The sequence below is a fragment of the Rhipicephalus sanguineus genome, chromosome 1, assembly GCF_013339695.2.
Source record: "Rhipicephalus sanguineus isolate Rsan-2018 chromosome 1, BIME_Rsan_1.4, whole genome shotgun sequence".
Classification (NCBI taxonomy): Eukaryota; Metazoa; Arthropoda; class Arachnida; order Ixodida; family Ixodidae; genus Rhipicephalus; species Rhipicephalus sanguineus.
In genome coordinates this window covers 239,938,586-239,955,129 of record NC_051176.1, presented here as the reverse complement: position 1 = coordinate 239,955,129, position 16,544 = coordinate 239,938,586, and the positions used below count along the sequence as shown (strand labels likewise).

Here is a 16,544-nt window from a genome sequence, read left to right as displayed (position 1 = left end):
CATCTATTGAATGGGTCGAAAGCAGTGCGTTGTTACCAGAGCACCTGCTGTTGTTGAAGTACACAGTTCGATACCCTTGTCTAGAGCTAAGGAAAAGCATGTTGCTGTCCCTAAGTTTATTTTTAATCAGTCCTTTTGCTTTAGAAAATGACCACTGTTCTTGCTTTATTTAAATTTTGCAGCACTCATTTCCTATTCAAACGTAAGGTAAGACGAATAAGGCTATTGGAAAGCAATGTTTGACTTTTTATGAAGTTTGACCCCTTTTTCAACCCAAATCTTTCAATGACATCTCACTGTGCCACTCAGGCCGCCGGTACTTCCTCTCTTTTTAACATTGCAACAGCCTTGTCCAAGAGCACTCGAGTTGTGACCGTTGTTTCTGCTCGAACGCATTTTGGAGCTTCGTTTCGTATGCGTGTTCATGTAGCCCGTTTCAGCGGTTCGGCAGCGCTATACAAACTGCACAGTGTAGGGACTAGCGTACGCTTTAAATATTTCACGAAGACTAGAAAAGTGTGCGTGTGTCCCTGCAGATTGTGTTTTATGCACGACTTGTAAATGTTCCGAGACTGCCTGCCAAGTGATTACAAATTCGTGGGTTCGAAACATTTTGGCAAACAAGACATAAACAAAGCCAGGGTTGAACTCGCAGGCTGTTTTTAACTGTGACTTTAATTAGAACTTCCTAGCAAGGCCACGTGAAACCCGAAACGAGGAAACCTCGGCTCCTGTATTAACGTTAACGTCGTTGCTTACGAAGTTGTGAATATAGCCGGAAATAAGGAATTTAGTTTCCAACAAAGCCTTTAAGGTGCGCTCGTATTTCTGCATCCGCCGTCTGAAGAAGCGATGAGTGCGGACAAGGGATGCTCGGAAATTAGAGGCCAGACATGCCTTAATGAGAGCGCCCCTGCCGAAGTACGTTTTGCTTTTGTGCTGCTCGACTCCAGTCACGTGTACATGTACATACGATACGCATGGGTGCTTTCCTTGGGACATGGAGTGTTTTAAGGTCTCCTACTCCTCTTTCACACTGCAGCAAATCTGTGCGAGTGCGTGTGTGTCTGTGTAATGTGGGGGGGGGGGCACGTATGTTTCATACGTCCGTGAGTATTCGTTAATGCAAGTGTGGCGCGCGTCTGTGCGTGTTGGTGGAGTGATGGATGAGAAAAACAATTCCTCCGTTTGCATGTATTTGGATAGGAGCTCGTCAATAAACTTTGATCATGCCTGCTTAATGCTATAGGTTTATAATTTTCGGGCCAAATACATATTGCTAGATCTCTTACCAAATTCTGAATTGTCACTAACTTCTTCGTCCGATTACCAGCAACGCAACTTTGCATCCCGCGGCATTTTTACACCGTGACCACCTCGTTGCGTTTTCCTTCGCGACAAACGCAACGTGCGACTCTAGTTGACGCTTTCTCGTGCTTTGTCCCAAGCGATTTCGGCTGTCTACGTCGACGCGTCGGCTGTATTGAGAGGCGAAACGTCTCAAAAACCATGTATCGCAGGAAGCGATCGCTCGAGTCCATAGGCCCTGAACTAACTTATCTTTGCTTTTTGTAAGCTGCCATGCCTTTGACCCAAGGACAAGCTACGGGGCCCATCTGTCACCGAAAACCACTCCGTGCTTCGTAGCACGGCGTGCCGTTCTGCCTTGTAGTTTCATCGAATTATCGCTTACACATATTACCACAGTGAGTGATAGTCTTTTTTTCTTTCTTTGCGAATATGTGCTTTCAAAGTTGTGATTTGTGGTAACTATTGCTCCTGGCCTTTGAGATGCCCGGCTATAATAATGACACAGAAAAAAATAATAAAATGCAGGGAAGAGAAGCTGCAGATCTTAGGGTTTCTTATTACAGCATTAGTAGCCTTGAAACAAAGACAACATGCGCTGCGCACTTCTGATTCCATGGGAGTCACATATAGCTTGCGTAGATGGAAGCCCGTTTGCGTTCGTTGGCTATCATGCGCATCTTCTCCCCGTTGAGCCTATTTCAAAAAACCGTACCACATGCTTAGTCGATGCGTTGGTTTGATTCGCTTCTCGTTGTATGATGAACATGGTGGTTTATTATTCGTTCTAAACTTGTGTCTCGGGTTTCGAGACTCAATTTAAATCTTTATTTAAATGAAGAAGTAGAATGTAAGAAAACTCGCCATTGTGGGACTCTTCGTGTATGTCGATCACTTTCTCGAAGATTGGCGCAACGTCATGAGCTTCCTGTACTGGGAGTATAGAAGGGAATTGATATATACGGTGTCTCTAAGTTGCCTTCTCCGTATTTCCTTTTTCCGTGCTTCAGACGTCATATCTTTTTTTACGCAGTACATTTTGGTTTGTCGCAAAGCCCAGCATTTTTCACTTTCGCTAAGAACGCCGACATTGTACACACCTTTACAAACAACTTGCAGTGGTTCACCTTTATAGTTACTTCTGAACAACCACCGTAACACCCTTCACGGTGGTTTAGTGGTTAGGTGCTCGACTGCAGACCCGATGGTCGTGTGATCGAATCCTGACCGCGGCGGCCACATGCTTGAGGCCGGTGTACCCAGATTTAGGTGCATGTTAAAGAACCCAAGGTGGTCGAAATTTCCGGAGCTCTCCACTAAGGCATCCCTCATAATGATATCGTGGTTTTGGGACGTAAAACCTCAACAGTTATTATTATTATTAACGTTCTTTCACATGCACGTGCTTGCAGAAAATGTGACGCTTCATGAACGCATAAGCAACTATGTTGCTGACTATACTTAACGTAGCACTATCATTATAGCGTTCTTGTTCTTTTTTTTTTCATCGTTATACCACGCAGACTCTCCGACATGCGTGGAAGGGGCCCCCATCGTCTATTCGGCATCTCGCCACGAGGCCGTGCGGGTCACATGCCGAGTGGCCGCGTCGCCAAAATCGGTGCGCTTCCGCTGGAGCTTCAGCAGCAGCACGCGGCGCACCGAGCTCACCGACTTCGTGGTTCTGGGGCCCGAGATGGACCCGGATGGCACGCCTGTGCTCGACGGCGACTCGCCCACCGTGGTCTCCGTGCTCGAGTACACTCCGCAGTTCCAGAGTGACTTTGGCACGCTACATTGCTCTGCCAGCAACTCTATGGGGGACCAGCGAGAGCCTTGCACCTTCCACGTCGTGCAGGCTGGTGAGTCTCGCTGCTCATTCTGTCTTACAGCAGTCCATGCTGGTCGGACTTTAACATGCGATGATGCCAAAATTATAAATGATGGGGTCCACTGTATGTGCTGCATCTCAAATGCAATAGTTTCCGCTATAAGGAGGGAGAAGATAAGTGCACTAAATTGCGTCTTGTTTTATTATAAAGATTAAGGGCAGAATTTATTTCTACTGCTAAAGGAGCACTAGAAATTCTGCGAAATCATTGAAGACAGAATCGCTTCGATACCACGCGCTTAAAGCGTTCACACCGGTGGCTGTTTCGGATGAAATGCTCTGTCCGTCATGAGTCATGACTAAGCAGTAAAAAGACCCTTCACCTTCTGAGCAAAATAATGCAAATATTTTATGGTAGCTGAATTTGCGGGGGCTGATTCTCAGCGAAATTTATGCACATTCACGGAGTACCTCTGCACTGAAAGAAGACAAGTCCCCTTTTAACTCTTTATACATAACGAATCACGACGTTTCGAGAAAAACTGCTCTTAAAGGGGCTCTGCAACACTTCCAGTAATCATCGAATGGCTTTATTAAAGGAGTTTATTGCCTCACATATGTACTGCCGCATTTCTTTTTTTTTTCGAATCCGTCAAGTGCAAGCTGAGTTAGAGATTTGTCGCACACTGTAAGCGCTTTCTCTCTTCTGTCGTCTCGACACGCGCGCTGGAAGCTAAGCAGCGAGGGATGATGCGGGGGGAAGAAGTTATGTCACTTTCTTTGAGCACTTTCCTTCCTTTTTGTTTTCTTCGAACGTGTGGCTTGCTTTCAGTGTGATAGCGAGCGAGCACGCCAGCACGTCGCAACATCCCGCGGCAGCCGCGGCAACTATGCAACTCACGATGGTCAAATCAGCCAGTGGTCATGTACTTTAGGTTTATGGCGTGGTCATTTAGGTTTATGGCATCATTTGTCGAGAGAAGAGGGAACGATTCCTAGCTGACTTTGAGAATTAATTGTAGATTCAAGGCCGCGTGCTGCGCTATAATTTTTGGCTCACATGTTCTCAGGAGTCTCGACTACCGATCGGCAGCGTTTTCTGACCATGCTCAAAAATTGTTGCAGGGCCCCTTTTAGGTGCGGCAATAGCAAGCATGCGAACAGTCGAAACATCTCTGATGAGGCATAGCTCGCGTGTATACTTTGTTTCTTGCATGCACGAGGAAAAGCGACCGCGCACAGCGTCCGAGTCAGAGAGAGCATCGTCGTGCCTATGACGTCACCCGCGATATACAAAGAGCACCGCTGCTATAGCCTACTATAGAAATACTTCACGTTTTTGTATGTCTCTAATTGTTCGAATGGACGTTTTCGTGTTGATATCCGTTTGTTTGTTTGTTTGTTTGTTTGTTTGTTTGTTTCTTTCTTTTTTCTTTCCTTCTTTCTTTCTTTCTTTCCTTCTTTCTTTCTTCCTTCCTTCCTTCCTTCTTTCTTTCTTTCTTTTTTTCTTTCTTTCTTTCTTTCTTTATTGCGTATGTGTACTTCCCTCATATGTTAGGCAATGCCCTTTGGCACTGAATTAAGCTCGAGCGTAGACAGGTTTATTAATAGACGTACCCGCAATAGCAATCATAACTTTCGCCTATATAGCAACGGTTGGAAATTCACCAGTATCTCTTAATACAAGCGCGTGCAATAGTGTTCCTTTTCTGCCTGAAAGGCTCGTCATGTTTGAGTGTTGTCACATGGGACGATAGCCCAGAAGTATATCGTGCTTCCAGAGGCCTTGTTGCATCTGAGGAACAACACTTGGTAAAGGAAAAAGAAAAACTAATAGAATACATCTTAGGCGTTCTGGATTCGACTAGGAAGGGGCCATTTAGAAGCTGCGGTCGACCCACATGCTACAAACTGTGACGAGCAGCCATAACTCCGAGGTGTTCCGCCACCTTTTTTCGCACTGCAAACGCGTATGCACACTCGAACGGAAGCACTATCGCTCACTGCAGGTACAAGGTAAACGTTCAATTACTTGGAAAGCACTGGAGCTGAAGTCCGCCCGCGTTTTCTTATTAACAAGTCGATTCACCAAATTTAAGTTCCATTTCTGAATGGACGTGATGCGTGCCCATGGAGGTAAGAGAGAAAAGGAACAGATTATTTACTCAACGATTTGTGCTTTCGCGTCAAATGTATCGCATTTTATGGCTGGCCATTCAAAAATAGCTGTAGTATGCGCGCTACTCGCGGTTTGACTACACCTTCGTCGCGTATATAAAACGGCCCGCATTATGCTTACTAAACAAGCGGCACGCGTGGGAATCCCGAACGCAGGGCACGTGTACAGAAAGACTTCAACTCAACGCGGGCGTGGTCAGTGCACGGCGAGCTCTCTCCTTCGTAACCGCTGCTCGGGCTGGCGCATGCGAGGCACGTTCCTCCAGCACCGCGCTTTGCACAGAGCATCTGTTGGATTAAGGACCGGAGTCTAGCTTGCTAATCTCCTCGCAAGACACATGTGTCAGAGGCCCCACTGCGGGCTCCTCGTCAGAGCGAGAAAATCGCTGTGCAGCGGACGCCCGTGCCCGCCGCGTTTCCAGTTTCTCTCGCCATTTCATCTGTTTGCTGCTTCAAGCAATTGCCGCTTTCATTCCTGACGTTAAGAATTAGAAAAGAAAAAAGACTGAAACTGGAGGAAAAGCGGTGCGGACTAACATTTTTCTTTATTATCTATCCTTCCTTTTTGCCCAGGGTTAACGACATCATTAATCAGAACATGCGTGGGCAGACGGACTGGAAAGACATACGTCCCCGTTTAAGAGCTTAGAGGTATAAGCACTTAAACCAGATGACGCTGGTAAATGCTTAATGAGTTGCAGCTTTGCCTTTGGGACTTCAATATTAATTTCAGCAGCGCTTATGCTTGATTACTAAATTGGCACTTCCAGCGTTCCTCCTGCTATTGATCGCCACTATGTACGCTCCATCTGACGTCGCGCGCTGCGAGTAGCGAGAAAAAATAGGATATCATGTCTTCGAATGCGGCGCACGGGAAGACACCTGCCCTGATATTATATTTGCACCAGTGACCTATATAATGGACAGGCACTAATTGCATTTCCGCCCTCCTCTTCTGAGAGCCTATATCGTTGTTTCTTGCATATATAAAGAGCGCTCAGTCTAACATTGAAAACTTTAAAGCAGTGCAGTCTGCCGCCGTTTTAAACTGCATGCTTCATGAGTGCTTTTGCTCTCATTTTACACAGGCAATTTTATCGCGTTCAAAAAAGAAAAAGACAGCCTTAAATGTAACCCGCTATTTCAGCTAGGGCCATATTCTGAGTTGGAGATACCCCCGTAATATCGCTTTCAGCGCGCGCTGATAAGCCGGTTGTCGAAAAGCGCGCAAGTAGTCGCTTCAGTCATTGGACACGCAGGATTATACGTCACGGAAAGCGACACTGTCGCCGAAAGTGATCGTCTTAGAATACGATCTCTATTCATCTCAAGCAACTCGTATTACGAAAATTGTTAGATGCAAGCATACGAAGCCAACAGATAATGGTTGTGTACGGCAAAAACGGGCCCCTCGATCGATTCTCTTTCTTTCAAAAGTGGTTATTTAACTGAGTAGACATCATAGATTTCATTTTCCTTTCTATAGTGTGTTTCCTCAAACACATCAACAAATGCATCTTGCTACATCGCTTAGTCCTTTCTGCTCTATAAATAAAGTTTATACTCAGCTTAGCTTTCTGTCACGACATGTGCGTACATTAAAAGAGAGAGTGAGAAGGGGTGCGCAACTTTTAAAACCTGAAAGCACCGCGTTTATTACACGCATGTGGCGCGCGTACGCGGGCTGACAACAAGCATTCATCCGACCCCGGCGGAGCAGCAATAGCAGCAGCGGCAGCAAGAGCTCATACCAGAGCAGTTTTCCAGTCGCCTGTATTCCATTGCGCATCGTCTCCGACGCGGGCTCCACAAAACACGCCTTGCAACACTCATTTTTTTCTTCGTTTCTGTTTCTTATTTACGGCACGACAAACATCGACGGGCGTCAGGCGGAAAGCACGCGCTCATTCACGCGTGGCATAGCCGTAAGCGCACGTTTCCTGTTTCGTTCTCGGCAAAGTCTGACAGGCGTGCCATGCGGAAAAGCGCACACTTCCCACGGCGGCGCCGGCTGCTGCTACGCGTCAGGAGAGGAGCGGCGCGCGGAAGAGATCACGCTGTCGTCCATCACGCATTGCTACGCGCCGGGCGCGCGCCTGCGAGGAAACAAAGAAGAGCCCGGAATCGGTTCCGTTCTTGGCGGAAGCGCGCACTGCGTTCTCTTCACTGCAGGGGTCGAGCAGCAGTCCGAGGGAGAAACGGAGAAAGAAGAAGAAGAAGGAGGCACGAGGACGTCGAAGAGGCAGACTGTCCGGTTCGCCGGAAACGTCCCTAATGTCCCGCTAATTGGCCTCGCGTGTTGTGCTTCTGGTAATTGGGTCCAACCTCGATTGCGTGTCGCAGATCGACAGTGGCTTGTTGTTCCGGTAACAGCTCGCTCAACTAAGTCTGCGCTTTAGTAGCGGGGCTACTGGAGTGATTTGTGCGAGTGCACGCACTACATCGCCCCGTGGCAGAGGGCGGAATTCCCTTGTTTCCTTCTTCTTTCACATATAAGCGATTTCGTTCCAAGAATCTTTTCTTTCTTTAGATGTGGCAGGGGTGTTGAGCTTCTTCACGCGTGTTGACCCTTTAACGGAAGTTTGAGGGAACTAGTGAGAGTGCCTGTAGCAACGAATAGGTTCCATTAATCCCATCCAGCGTATCATCGTATATGGACGGCAGCTGCGCGAGCCGCTTTTCCAAATATCCTGCTCATGTTTGATAAACACCAAAAACTGGGACATTACATTTGGTTCTCTCTCCCTCTCAGGTCTTATTAACGCGTCAAAGAGCAGAGTGCATGCTTCGCTCCTACAACTCCCGCCGGGAAAAGACGTCTGGGAGAGTGATTTGTTGATGCGAGTAAAATATAAGCTCATAGTTCGACCATGGCGCACGCTGACAGTGAGGGGGCGCTTCCTGCTGTCACTCAGGGGATAGAATGTGACAGGGCGGCCGCTGACATCAGCCGTTGTAAGACAGGCTGAAATTGAATTTCCTTACAAAGGAAAGAGAAAAAAAAGGAAGAAAGCGAGAGCGAAAGAAAACACAACGTTCCCATATATGCAAAGACACAAATGCAATTGTGCAAGTCCCCCGTGATTAGGGTTTCGAATAGCGCCTGGGCTTGCGCTGAAGTCGTCGTTAGCGCGTTGGGAACCGCGTTGAACGCCGGCGTTATTCTCTGATGATAGCAGAGTGCGACAGCGGCGTCGTGTCTACGCGGCACACAGCAAGCCGCTGCACGCCACATCCTACACAGGGTGCACTCACGGTTTACCCCGCACGACAAAAAACCTGCCATGCACGCGGAGAACGCCCATGCCGGAAGTTCCCCGCTCGCGACTCGAGGAGCACGAGTAACGAAAGAGAGCGAGACATCGTGCTCCTTTATCACCTGGCCTCAGAGAGCCTCCTTTTACTCATCCCATCTGCGGCGGCGCCCTAGAACAAAACAAAAAAATGCTGGCTCGGTCGTATTTACCCGCGTTGCTTTGTCTCTCTGGCACTAATTAGTTAAAGAAGACGTCGTTAACGAACTTCGTTAGGAATGTCTTGTTCTGTGGACAGTTCAAGAAAATACGGCGGGCTTGACGTGTGAAGCAACCTTAAAAGGCGCTGCTTGTTTGTCGACTGCTTCGCAGGCGAAAATTGTGGAAGGGCAGACCAGATCGTTGTGAAAAAAAGCTGTTCTCAGCTGAGTGTAACACTGCGGTTCACGCTTACGCCACTCGAATATGTTCGTGCGCAAGACGAATGAACGGAAACACGTAAAAAAAAAAGAAAACAAGCTCGCATTCTTACGGGAAAGGAGTTCTGCTACTCATCAATACAGCGAGACTCGCCGTGCGCATCGGGGCTCGGGTGATCAGGTGACGCTCTAGTTACTTCTCCGTTGCTTTCAACTATGTTCCAGCTCTTCGTTCAATGTTACATCAACAAAAATGGTGGAACAAACTGCGAAGCAAACTTTTTTTCCCCATATTAGATGTGCCACTTACAAATCGAACCGGTGACAACAAAACCACTTTTTCTTTCCTTTAATATCGCTCGCTCGAGATTTTCTGAACGGCGCATTGCTCTTGTATTTCTAAAAATAATTTGTTCCAAACAAAACTAGCGAAGCCAAACCAGATTGTACGAGATGCTGTGATTGCTGCAAAATGACACCGAAAACAAGTTTATTTCGCTTAGCGTTTATACGAAGGGCGTTCTTGTTTTCTGTATTATTTTCGCCATCGCTGAAGCTATTTTCAAAACAATATAGAGATACCACTACGTATGAACCTAACCTTTTTGAATAACACGGCTTGGTCACGTCTGCCCCCACTGGCCACGATTAAAAGCAAGCAGGGAACGTTTAATAGGGTCGACACAAACACGCGAGTAAGTCGACTCCTTTCTTCTTTCGCTATTCTTTTTGCGAAGTTTAGGGGCAATTGATAAAAAATATACTTTTTTTTTACGACAGCCATTATGACATTTCTGACCTTGTGCGCTTCCTAAAGCGTGCACCAGTTTGTGAAGGATATGATATTGCAGCGCGACATTCGAAAAATAAAAAAAAAACAAGACTAAGATGCAGACAGGAGTAGGAAAGAAAGGCGGCGCTATAGTGTAGCGCCGTTTTTCTTTCCTACCCTTGTCTGTCTTATAGGATTTTTTTTTTTCGGGTATTGCGCTAGAATGTCATGTCGTTCAGTAAGCACCAACTCGCCCAAGAAGAAGTTATTGTGAAGCTTGTGAAGTCGATAAAGGAAGACGGCTCAGTTTATCCCCGTCGACCTTTTTTAAACTTCTGCCCGTTAGACACGAGCGTGAAGTGAAAATATTGAAAAAGCAAAGCACAAACATCTCTTGAGAAATAGAAGGACACAGGATGGTGTTGCAGAGGCCTGACTGAAGGAAACTGAAACCCAACACGACGGCAAACAACGAAAACAAATGCGGTCGCGCTATCTTGTCCGCGTGCACGTGATTAGACTGTAGCCAGCGCCAGAAGAGGTATGACAGGCATATCGGCCGCCTATGCATGGCTCACTACGCGAGGCGACGTAACACCGGTGCACAAGAAGGAAATGCACGATAAGTTTATACTTTCAAGAGGTGTGTATGGAAGCATCTAGCAGCGAAATGTGTGAGCTCCATTACACGTACCGAGCGTGCAGGTGATCTTTTTTTTATTATTATTATTCTCTGCGGATGTTACAACGTAAAGCCTGTCTCTTCACCGGTACGCTGCTGGACAAAAAGAAAGGAAAGATTGAACCGATAACGGCAGTCTATTTAGCTAATACTTTTGCATTATTGAAGGTGCCTATTCATTGATCTTGATATACGTATAAAGAGAGACATGAGGAAAAAGGCAGGGATGTTATCCGAGCGTGTGCTCATTTGGCTGCTCTACACTTGACGAAGTGAAAGAGGGAACAATAGATAATAGATAGAGAAAAAAAATAAGTGTAGGAAAAATGACAGAGGTAGTGTGGACAAAGAGGCCTTCCACCAAGTTTCTAGAGCACATCGTTGGGATTTGAAAGATGGGCAGCGCCGTAGGAGTTCACTCGTCTCCACACAGCCGCAAAAGTTGCATGCCGCACTGTTGGCCACTGCTATGGGGAAAGAATAGCCACGTGCGGCGCAGTAAAGTTGTTTCACGACGGGAGAATTCGAGTGGCAAATGAAGTCGTAAATTAGTATCGAGTGAAATATAAGCGGGAGTTGGATAAACCCGGTGAATTAATTACACTGTAGAAATGTGATGTGGTGAGCAAGTGATTGAAGTTACCGTTCACCATCCGTTTGAGATTTGCATAGGTACCCGTAGATCTTGTTGATGAGCTGAGAGTGCAGCTTCATCGGCGTTGTCATTGGCGATTGTTAATCTAGAGGAATAATTTCGGTTCCGAAAACACAATTTCGCAACACAAGTGTAGTAAAAAAATCGGAAATTTCTTGTGAATTCGCCCAAAGGAGCAGAGAAATCCAGTAGTGGCTTTCTACTATACGAGACGTATGATACAAAAGACGCTTTTTGCTTGAACAGCATTTACTTCCGAAAGATCAGTGCTTTATTACAGCTATTAGTGTTTATGTCAGCATCGTGGCTTTTACTTGGATGTTTTTCTTAACGAACTTCGGACGCTCTTTTATCGCGATTACTGTACTAAGAACACAAAACCTCGCTAGGCACTTTACGCGGTAGAAGGACTGGTCGAGAATTGGCGAAGTTTTCTTTATTTATAACCAGTGGATCTCGGCGTTACCGCGCTGTTTGCTCTGTTAAGCGCCTCGATAATTGCGTTTGCACAAGAAGTCAAGTATACGTGTAATTAACTTTTGACGGCGACGTGCACTTTTCCTTTTTTTTCCCTTAAATAAGCAAAGAAAACATTCGAGAGGTTGGTGCGCGCTTTTGTGCGTGTGCTCGCCGTAATTGGTTCGCGTAGTCTGAAGTAAAATGACGGCACAGTTTTCGTCTTGTGTGTGCTTGCGCTTGCTCCTATATAGGCGAGGTTCCTGTTTTAGTCTTGTTGTGACGTGTACTTAGCAAGTACCAGCACTAAACAGATGTCGCATTTATTCTCATGCTAATATACAATTTAAGAGCGGATGAACACTTCCTAAAACATTTTTTAATCTGTTTTTTTTTACATGAAGGACATCGATGCTGCAGTTACATCCTTGCCGCAACCACAGATATTTATTTTGCCTTTAAATTGACTCTATATATATATATATATATATATATATATATATATATATATATATATATATATGTGTGTGTGTGTGTGTGTGTGTGTGTGTGATTAAATTAACTGTGACCAGTGACGTTCCAAGCAGTGCGTGTTGAGTTGGGCATTGGTGCGTGACTTTCGCCCGAAGCACTGCTTCCTCGAAAGGAAGGGAGCTCTGCCTTCTGCTTGAAATTTCGACTGTTTTCACACGGGACGCAGACGTCTAATACATAGCAGACGCCATCGCCACCGAGCAATCTACAAGCCGCGCTTGTCTCTTTGCAATGCGTAGACGGACTCCACATGCTGTAGCATCGAGATTGGTCGAGTTTATCACTTAGTAATAATGACCTGTGCTTTAGGCAGATAATTCTGGAAAAATTTCAGTGCCATAGACGCTTTCACGGTGCCGCACGAAATAATCCATCTTAAAACGAATCATTCTTTGCATATGCCTGCGAGGATTGCGAAAAGTTTTCAGGGGACGCGGAAACGCATCTGTGGCAGTAGAAACGTATACGACAAACTCAGCTTTGCCAGAATTGGGGCTGTGATCCTTCAAAGTCGAAAAAAGTATTCCGTGTTATGTATTTTCTTGTATTTTGTTTCATCGGGGGAGATAAAGAGAACGTCAACTTGAATATGGATTCAGTTCAGAAATGCGGCGCAGGTGTTCTATGTTTAAACGGACAGGTGTGTTCCTACTTTAAACTCGTCAACGCCAAGAGTACTAGTCCCGGCGTTTCCGTTCGTCAATTTATGGTGCTGCCACATTCGAGCGAATGTTGTTTCAACATAGTGACGCAAATGAACCAACTTTGCAGAAAATGTAATTTTTTAAAGGGGCAATTGGCGGGGACAAATTGGAAGTCTAGTTACTCTACGCTTTAAAAATGGCGATCCAGTTTCAGACGGCTGCCGCGATTACGGTTGCATTTTCAATGGAGAAATAGCGTTGTTCTTGAACGTTTATTCACCTAAAGTACAAAATTACATGTAGTATGCTCTGAGGAGTCGAGGTCTAATCTTCAACTTGGTATATTATTACGATTGCGGGAAAGAAATTGAGCCTGTAACAGTATCTCTCGCTCGTGGACGCGGCTCTGCGAATACTCTTAACTGTACGGGCACCTGTGCTGCCGCCTTTGCAGACTGTGCAGTAGATAATTTGTCGCATATCAAAAGCAGTCTTGACTTTTGCTCCAAGAAAGATCCTGGTGTTCAAAGACCCCTGTTGTGGGCTTGCTTATCTAGAATATGAAAGAATACTGGACAGCGAAAGACGACAGAAAATAACAAATTATCTGCTAATACTCGTAGCTAATATTCTAAGGGACCCGTTTTCTTGAATGACCAAGAAACTTAATGGGTGCACGGTACGTGATTCTTCTTCGGTAATGAAACCGGGAACTTGACGCAACAGTTCTGGCTAAGTAACGCGGCAAATTCATAATTATCAGTCGTGCGCCGCCCCTATTACGCCTAACTCCGGTACTGGCATGGTGGCCAAATACGCAAATGTAGCGCTGCGTACTCCACAGCAACTACACTGCGGCGTCCCCTGTGCTTGGACAATGTGCAGGTCCTCCCGAACCCCTGGAAAACTGCAGCATCACCAACCTCACCGAGCGCAGCTTTTCGGTAGAGTGTCGCGAAGTGCGCTCTTCGTCGACCCCGGTGGCCGGTGGCCAGCCGCCAGTGCCTGCTACAGGTGGCAGCGGCGGTGCCTCGCTGGTGGCCGCCATGCAGAGGCCCTCTCTCCTGGCTCGCCCCCCGGAAAACCTGGTCTACGTGCTTGAAGTCTACGGCCCACCTGAAGGCTCGTCAACCCAGAGGGGCGTCTCTGCATCTCAGCATCAGGTACCCACTCTCGATTATGTTCATACAAAAGCGCCAGTCCTTGTTGTGCGGTTAATGTACCACACGGGATTAGGCTGTTCGGCATTTTTCATGAGGGCTACGTTGGCAACGCGGCAGCATAAAGCGTCGACAGGCACAAGAAACCCTTTATACAGGGCCGCTGCTTCTACCTATACATCTTGCACTGCACGGGTACACTAAGCATTTGAAGAAATTAAACCGATCGTGCGATTGGAGTGACACGTAATTACACCAATACCATAACGCTAAAGCAAGACACAACATTAATTAGAACTAACATGCAAGAAAGCCAAGAAAAGCATAGGGGATGTTATTTGTAGTAATTATGATGTCAATGTGAAAAAAATAAAGTGGACCAAAAGCTAACTTGCTGCCGGCAGGGACCGAACCTGCGACCTGCGATATTCGAAGGTCGCAGGTTCGGTCCCTGCCGGCGGCAAGTCATCTTTTTGTCCACTTTATTTCCTTCACATTCACATCATAACTACTACAAATAACATCTCCTATACTTTTCTTGGCCTTCTTGTCTGTTAGTTCTAATTAATGTTGTGTCTAGCAAAAATAGAAAACAAAAACGAGCCCTTAAAATTCCCCTTGTTTACGCTAAAGCAAGTACGATATGATATTTAGGGTGTTTTGGAAGCCATAACTTATGCATGGCACTGCCGGCGTGCGCGATGCTTAAGCACAGATGCACTTGCATACTGCGTCCGAATGCCTGCGCAGTAGAGCACTGCACGGGCTCGGGCCTACCCGAAAACCCGAGCCCGTGCAGTGTTTTCGTTGCATACTATGACATTTGTTGGCACTTAACGGCCTTTAACTTTCACAGTGATGCATTCCTTATCTCATTCGTCCTCTTAGCGTAGTTTTCGCGCGCAGGCGGAGCTCATCCGCCGTCGAAGCGGCACTCATGTAACGTGAGTGCCCGCAGTATCGAGCGGCCGCTGCTGCGGGTTTGTCAAGCGGCTGATCGCAAGACAAAGCTTGCTGAACCATGACACCGGACTGCGCATTTGTTGGTGTGGAGCTGCTGATTTGTGATTATGTCACGTACAAGTATTTTGAGCAACTTATATCCGAGTTTCAGCACATAACGAACGACGCGGCCGCTAGGCTGGCATGGTCACATGTGACGCACTATAACTTGTTAGCAACCAAAATAATGCAACGTTTTTTTCTGCACAATGGTAGATGACGCCCTTGACTTCAATCAGAGAGATTTAAAAAAAAATTAAAAATGGCCTTTTTGAGAAAATCATTTTCAAAGTTCGGCGTTTTTGGTAAATCACTTACGTTTCAGCCCAATTATCGAGTAAAACGGAGCGCGGTAAAACCACGCAAATTATTTTAAAAAAGAGCGAAAGTATCAAAGTTAATACGTACCAATTTTTATTATCCTCACTTTAACGTGCTTGCAGCAATAAATTCCTGAAATACAGGTATTTTGTGCGATTTGCCAAGTTTGTGATTTTTTTCTTCAAAAGTGCTTCGACAAGCAAGGAAAATAATAGCCTCATAAGATTGTGTTTCACTTGTTCTTTAAGGGTAATAAATATTATGACGAAGAAGTGCACCGTTTTTTCCCTAGGTGCGCTCAAAATTCAGAAATCGCGAAATTGGCGGAAAAGCGTTTTTTGCGGCCAAAATTTGTATATTTTTTTTCAGGCGAACAAAATTTTTTTTCGCAAAACTAACTGCGAAACCATTGTTCTGGGTGTAATGCCTATACCTGCAGTAAATTTCATCACAATCGGGAATGGTGACCGGGACCTCGTGTTCGATCTTATCTGGACACACCCTGCTGTAGATTCTGTGTTCTGGACCTATATTATTGGCTCGGGCCTCTGTCGGGCCTGATATGCCGTCGGGCCGGGCCGGGCCGGGTAGGCGAAACTTTTTGTCGGGTTCGGGCCGGGCCCGGGTCGTGTATTGAATCACCGGGCCGGGCTCGGGCGGGTAAACTCGAACGAGTTCCGGGCCCGGGCCGGGCCCGGGCCGAAAATCACGGCCCGTGCAGTGCTCTACTGCGCAGCCTTTACGCATTGCCAGCTAAGAAACGCTCGTTATCTCTGGCTTCACCGCAATAAGAGATCTTGTAGGAAAAACCCGCTTCTGCGATTCTCCTCTCTTTTGAAGTGGTTGCGCCGGAACAGGCAGAATCAGGTGCGTAGAAAGAGCGGAACGCTTCTCGGCGTAAACGGAGGTACTCGCACGTTCCACCCACTAATTGCTGGTGATAATAGCAGCTTCCACTAGCCGGTAGTGATGTGAGATATGTGGCGAAGCGAGAACTGCGTTTGAGGATATCCTTTCCAACGTACACTTGCGGGACTTATCTGACGGCTGTTGCCAATGCATTGGCCAATCTTGGGCACAAAAAAAGCAAGTCTAGGTTCACCAATGAGGTGTAAAAGCTAGCCGGGAGCCAGCAGGTAACTGAGGACATCGTAAGAGAGCGTAAAGCACGAAGTTCTCTTAAAGATCTCTTATTCGAGTACTGTTGCAAGGATTGAGTCTGTTCTTTCGGTGGCCCACTATTTTCGGCAATGGCCGTCACTAATAATATTACTCCCCAATATAGATGAATCACCAGACCTTTATCTGGAAAAAAAATTTGTTGATAT

General features: G+C 46.3%; 1 protein-coding gene across 1 annotated transcript in view; it reads left to right on the top strand.

Annotated features, from left to right (window-relative positions):
* LOC119382025 (hemicentin-2) overlaps positions 1 to 16,544 on the top strand; it is a 283,040-nt gene that overhangs the window by 184,820 nt on the left and 81,676 nt on the right. The window contains exons 7-8 of the mRNA XM_037649767.2: positions 2,832 to 3,170; positions 13,619 to 13,896. Coding sequence (XP_037505695.2) covers positions 2,832 to 3,170; positions 13,619 to 13,896 — 617 coding nt within the window. The remainder of the gene's footprint in view (positions 1 to 2,831; positions 3,171 to 13,618; positions 13,897 to 16,544) is intronic.